The sequence below is a fragment of the Microtus ochrogaster genome, chromosome 2 (genome assembly GCF_000317375.1).
Source record: "Microtus ochrogaster isolate Prairie Vole_2 chromosome 2, MicOch1.0, whole genome shotgun sequence".
Taxonomy (NCBI): domain Eukaryota; kingdom Metazoa; phylum Chordata; class Mammalia; order Rodentia; family Cricetidae; genus Microtus; species Microtus ochrogaster.
In genome coordinates this window covers 47,998,316-48,004,991 of record NC_022010.1, presented here as the reverse complement: position 1 = coordinate 48,004,991, position 6,676 = coordinate 47,998,316, and the positions used below count along the sequence as shown (strand labels likewise).

General features: G+C 43.9%; 1 protein-coding gene across 1 annotated transcript in view; it reads right to left on the bottom strand.

Annotated features, from left to right (window-relative positions):
- Polq (DNA polymerase theta) overlaps positions 1-6,676 on the bottom strand; it is a 73,412-nt gene that overhangs the window by 14,265 nt on the left and 52,471 nt on the right. Inside the window, exons 15-19 of the mRNA XM_005344958.2 lie at positions 5,796-5,989; positions 3,121-3,258; positions 1,936-2,110; positions 893-1,019; positions 240-361 (exon numbers count right to left, since the gene is read on the bottom strand). Of these exons, the coding sequence (XP_005345015.1) occupies positions 240-361; positions 893-1,019; positions 1,936-2,110; positions 3,121-3,258; positions 5,796-5,989 (756 nt within the window). The remainder of the gene's footprint in view (positions 1-239; positions 362-892; positions 1,020-1,935; positions 2,111-3,120; positions 3,259-5,795; positions 5,990-6,676) is intronic.

Genomic DNA, 6,676 nt, shown 5'->3' with positions numbered 1-6,676 from the left:
CAGGGACCCAGAACTCTGCTCTTCCAAGACAACGGAGGAAAGCGGGGCAGTGAATTCCCTAACCACGGAACATTTTGCAAGGTTTCCAAACAGTACTCAGCAGCTACTGAGCACCACAGCGGTACTGGGGTGGGGCAGCATTTAGCATAGGAAAGATGGAGGCCATAATGCACACTTCTGAATCCTACTCATAATTCAGGCTTCCCAGTGCCTTTAAAACAACCATACAGCCACCTTACCTGGGAACGGCACAAAGGCATGGCGCATGCTCACTGAAAACGGCACCCCTCTATCTGAGGCCTTCTCTTCCGTCAGTGCCCCATTCCCAGGGTGTGGGCCATAAAACTTCTTACTTTGTCGTCTGCAGTACAAATGAAATCATCGGCTGAAACACGACGAATCTCAGATGCACAGAAGGTCTGATTTCCACCTAAGAAGCCTAACATGGCCTACCCTGAGCCCACTTTAAAGAAAGAGATATTAGATCTCTCTGAGCAAACGCTCAGTAGGACATGCAGGCACTTCTGCAATCGCCTTCCTCAACTGCCTGAGACAATCCATCCCCATGCCCCTTTTAACTCCACAAGTCTCTAACCAGACCCAAGGTAAACAAACTATCTTGTCAAGTACACATGGGGACAGGGTGGTGCTGGCACAACTAGCCTTTCTACTTCCATATTTGACTTAGAGCACACAGTGCTAGTACCTTGAAGCAGGTCTACCACCCTTTACCGTTGACCAACTTCACCATAGAATTTCAAATGGATACCGTCTAGACCAAATGGCAGGTCCAGAATATAAACTTGAATGCATTGCACTGTTTTATACGACAGGGTCCTTTGGAGCCATTGTGCTCACAAAGGGATAATATCCATACAGAAATAACGTCTACCTGGCCATTGGAAGCAGGCTTTTGCCTGGAGCTTGAGAGGGTGGGCTTTCCCTTACTAGTGTTGGCATCTTAATCTCAAAATCTCTTGGCACATTCTGGATATTAGGTTCTATAAAGGTTATCCGTCCTAAAAACAAGAAGAAAAAAATTAAAAAAATAAACCTGACAATCAACCAATCGACTCATGATCTTTCTTTCTTTTTTTTTTTTGTTTTTTGTTTTTTGGTTCCTGTCCTGGAACTAGCTCTTCTAGACCAGGCTGGCCTCGAACTCACAGAGATCCGCGTGCCTCTGCCTCCCGAGTGCTGGGATTAAAGGTGTGCTGGGATTAAAGGTGTGCGCCACCACCGCCCAGCTCATGATCTTTCTTAAATCCAGCTGGGGGGCTAGCAGGATGGTTCAGTGCGTAGGAGCACCTGACAACCCAGGGTAAACTCCAGAACCCACACAGTAGGAGACAACTGACTCCCACAGGTGTGACATAAAACACATACATGCTTAATGCATGTGTGCGCGTGCGCGCGCACACACACACACACACACATACATACTAATAATGTAATAGAAAGATTTTCAAAAGCATGCTTGATAATGCTAAACTTGGTTTAGATTTATTTAGTTTTTCTACATATTCCTGTAATCAGCAGTAATAAGATGAGCACAAGGTCACTCTGAAAGTAATCAGCTGCAATATCATGTTCTTCATTAAGCTACTTCTAAAAATCAATGCCATGTGACAGGAAGCAACCTGGGAAACTGAGTCCACAAAAGGAAAACCACGGCAGCATGACGACAGGCAGCAGACACACTAAGGAGCAAAGCTGCCTGGTAGCTGGGGAGGGGGCACAAGCCAGACAAATGCTCTCCCTTGGTCTTCCTAGTGTCCAGGTGGTGTCTAGCTATGTTTGGGGGTGGTGGGGAGGCGGGGACAATGACAGTCTGGGCTCTCTTAGTGCAGTGGAGCCTCACAAGGGATGGACTTGGGTCCCTGGGCCATCATAAATATTACATATAAAAGTCTTTTCGTATCTCGTATCTCTCACCTGTAGCTGTGTGTGACTGTGATACAGGGTAGATTCTTTCCATTCTGAGAAAAGGGTTCAGGCGCTTTTCCCGCTGCAGAGGGAAGACCACTTTGGTAATAGCATTACTGATTCTTCTCCATTCCAGTATCAGGCCTGGTAAAGGATGCAAGGCCTTTAATTTATTTAACACTTCCTGGAAAGAAATATAACAAGGTTAAGGCTGGAATTTTACCAAATTCAATGACAAATCGGAATGTCTCTCACATAAATAAAGACATCTCAAAATTCAGTCTGATAAATCCTACATCAACAACTCTGAATCATTGTCTAGACAATTTCAGAAGTCACTAAAATGTAAATCTGTAAGCACAGTTTACAAGACAGCAACATGGAAATACTTAACACTACCAATTTATAGCTACCTTTAAAAGACAAAAATCAATGGAATGTCAGTTTTCACGGAGCATGCGCCTCCCCAAGAGTTACATCACCTCTTTTCTTTGTGCTTTTCCTCCTCCACCTGCAGTGCTTAGAGACACCCTAGTAGTCTTCATTCTTGCCCTAATTTGGGGTTTCCATATCCAGAAAATCAGGGGGTATTTATTTAAAAGCAAATGTTTCTAAGCCATGGCCCTTAGAAACTAGGGCACCAAAAGGGCCAGCCAGACTAACAAAGAGTTGTCTAGGAAACAGAGCTGTGAACACTTTCCAGGGCAGATGAATTGCTCTTACTGATGTCAGGCTCAAAAATCCACGGAAGCTCCACAACTATGTGGCTACATTTTTCTAGCCCCATTTTCCCAGTGGGAAGTCAGGAAGCCAAGCACTTCTTTCCTCCTCTTCAATTAGTGCAAGGTTCATAGATAATTACTAGCAAAATTCCTTTGAAAATGACAGATTAAGAGTCTTAAAAGAAAACCATGGAAAGTGTATTTTTTCTGTAACACTTTTTGTGTTCATATAGAATACAAAATCCCAAGCACACTGGGCAGCAGTAAACAGCGTCTGCAGGTGTGAGCTCAGGCGGCCACACCCCATGCTGCGCTGCCTCCACAGACATTACAGGACTCTGAACACCAGCAGTCTGCTGGCTTGAATCTGGGTAAGCTAGAGTGGGCTATGTGGCTCTTGATGCCATCAGCACTGTTTCACGGCATCAAAAGCTAAAAGTTTTGGCTCTGCCCCGTGAGTACCCCAAAGTACCTTGCTAGTGCTGAACCGCCTCCCCAGTCTCAGCCTGTGGTTACTCTCACTCCCTCTTCTGGTAGAACCCAAAGTTTTTTTGCTGCTTTGCATTTTCATCTCTCCATTTGGTGGTAGCTTCAGTTCCAAAAATAGAACCTGCAAAATTAGTATTTTCTCAGTCAAGAATCAAATTATAAGTATTGTCACTCAGAAACTACCTTTAAAAAGTATTTTAAGACTATAAACTTTACAGTTTACCATGGGGATTGAAAGGATATTTCTTTGGGCAATCACTTTTAGTGAACAACAGCAATGACCAGGCCTCCCAGGCGTGCTGCCCGCCCTGAGATGGAAGCTATCAGGAGACTGTTACAAGAGCACAGGCATGCATGCCGCGCTAAGCTATCAGGATACTGTTACAAGAGCACAGGCATGCATGCCCGCGCTAAGCTATCAGGAGACTGTTACAAGAGCACAGGCATGCATGCCGCGCTAAGCACTGACGGCTGAGCTACTGACTGAGGCTTGGGTTGCTCTGATGACTGTGAGTGCTCCTAAAGACCTCTTGAAGGACAACTCACATGGCTACTGCATTTAACTACCACAATGATAATCAGCAAAGTCACCTGATCACAGCATATCACCGGGCCACAGAAATCCCTAGACACAAAAGCTAGGAGAAATGGTTAATCCAATGTGGCAATAAATGAAGGCTAATGAGTGGCCTACTTGGGCAAGGACCCCATGTAGCCAAACCCTCACTAACTCAAATTAGAGGGGCTTAAAGTTAGGCAATTCAGAAGCTGAGTTACTGTATTTACTCATTTGCTTACATAACTTGAATAGCTTTTAATGAATCTTGAGCTTTTCTCCCCAGTAATAATTCCCAAAATGGAAACAATTTATGTAAGTACAAGAAATGTTTGTCCCACCAGCTGGCTGAGGAGCGGAGAGAATGCTATCCCTGTGCTCCCCAGTGATAACAGTGGCAGTGGCTGGCATCCTGGACACTGTCATCAATGACAGCATTGAGACTTACAATACAGGTCAGGAACTACATAGCTTCAAACTTTGTGTTATACAAATACGAACACATGCATGCATACAATTATGATTGGCACATCCAGCAAGGAAAATTAAAGAATATCTGGTTAAATTCTAACTGAATGAAACAGAGTTATACTAAAATTTTTTTCTTAAGTTATACCGGCCTATATTTTATCAAGAAATAGAGGTATATGAATGACAGGATAGGAGAAGAAATCTGATTAGTGAAGAGGAAATGTGGAACACTGTCAGCGTTCAACAAAGAGTCCTAGAAGAGACGAAGAATCAGTTACGACAACACAGAGCTATATTATCTCAGTAATTATCTTAAATTTCTCTCTTGGGTGAAACTTTCAGAATTAACTGTGAATTTTCACATATAAATTGCCTACCTCGTTTTAAAACCAAGACCTAGGCAGCAGCCAATAGCATCAAAAGCCTGGTCTCACCTCAAGTTTAGTCTAGTGAGTGGTTGGTAAAATCCCACTCAAGAAACCAAGCTCACACAGGTAGGGACCCCATATGACCTAAATGGTTCACCTGCTTTGGTCCTGAGGCACAAACTCACGTTTGCTTCACCCCACTTGTGTTGAAACCTATACGTTCTATTTTTTGTAAGTGTCCTGTGTAATTTTGTACATAGTCTACTGTATATACAATTGAAGGCTTCTGGGCTACAAAATTCAGAAACACACACACACACCCTACTTTTCACAAAGAAAGCCCTGAGAGCACACTACTGAACCCACTACAGATAAAATACAGACTTCAGAAAAACAGCTTCTCATGTTCTTTAAAATACAAAACTCTCTAGATTAATGGGCCATTTCATTATTAGGATTTATAATATTTATTGATCATTTACCATCTATGTGACAGTAGCTAAGTATACATTTTACATTTATCATTGCCACAACCTTATGAGGCATTTTAAGTCACAACTCCCGTTTCACTGATTGAAGAAACAGAGACATAAGGAGTTGATGTATTAACTGCTCCAGTCCAAGGTCGTGCAGCTGGCTAACGAATGGAGGAGGCAGAATTCAAATCCAGAAGTCAGGCCAGCCTGTGACCTCGAGTAAATTTTACATTACTGAACTGCATATAGAGACAGAACAATTGGTGCTCTCCAGTGTATAAACACCCCACCCAAGGCCAACTCCAACTACCCTTGACAGGGAGAGAATATGGTGAGAAGAGAAAACAGAAAGACTACCAACCTGGAACAATAAAACAGGAGTGACTTGGTCAATGTTTCATTAAAGTTATAAAAATTTGCATCTCAGAACAATCCCCAATTTCCCTTCCTGACAAAAGGTGCTGGCGCAGAGAAGGGGTGAATCCCGGCTGATGCGGGAACTAGCGCCATGAAGACAGCTACACTGTTGCTCGTGGACTGCCACCTCAACTAAGAGCGATGGCGACTGGAGAGTGCCTCCTCCAATCCCGCAGACCTGCAAGGACACTGACGCCTCCTTTACCACTTCACCTCTGAATACATTGACAACTGGTCCCCTGGCGACAACACTATCCCCCTTGCATTCCACCTGTTTTATTTTACTAAGTGCTGGGATTTAGCAGTGTACTGTGACACATGTCACTTTAACTCCAGAAGTTCCTCCCAGTTTTCTCGGTGCACACACTACCTGTGCGATGTCATCTGCACTTGTGAAGGAGAAGCTGTGGCCAGCTAGCTGATAGGCCTGAGTCTCAATGGCATCCAGCTTGGCTTGCATGATATGCTTCTGACTTTCGCATTCCGCAGTACTAAAGCCAATTCCATTCAGTTCCAGCAAGGCCAGGCAGTACTGGGAGGGCATCTCCACTGTACGGAAAATATCTGAAAGGGAAAACGAAAACATGCACAGTAAAACCATCACCTAAGCAGCTGGTCCATCGGCATTGCTGAAACCACCCAGAACTGGTTCAGACAATCCACAGCAGTTATCCAAGCTGTCATTCAGACCTCATCTCCAGAACAGGTCGCCAGACCATTGGAAGGTGACAAAGGATGGGTCATTTAAGCACAGGATGCTATCCCCATCTGCAAGAGTAGAACAGCTGGCAATCTTGTGAGTAGTCTGGACTAAAAGAGACATTTCTTCTAAGACTCAGAAAACATGCTCTGTTCAAAACATTCAGAAAGGATATAACGGCTACACATGAGAACAAGACACCTTAAGTAAAGACATGGTCCCTTACCAATAATTATCCCTACCTAATATAAAGCAGCTCTCCAGGGGGAAAGGCCAGCTTTCAGAATAGACCTATCCAAGAGGCAGGAGGGTAAGAGAAGGGAGTCTGTAGGTCACTAAACTACACAACATATTTGAAATAACTGTATTTTTCAGATTTTACTTTTATTTATTTTTAATGATATGTGTGTCTGTGTGTGGGTATCTGCAGGTATGTGCAGGTGACTGCAGTGACTGTGTCTGTGTGTGGGTACCTGCAGGTATATGCGTAAGACTGCAGTGTCTGTGTGTCTGTGTGTGTGTGGGTATCTGCAGGTATGTGCGGGTGACTG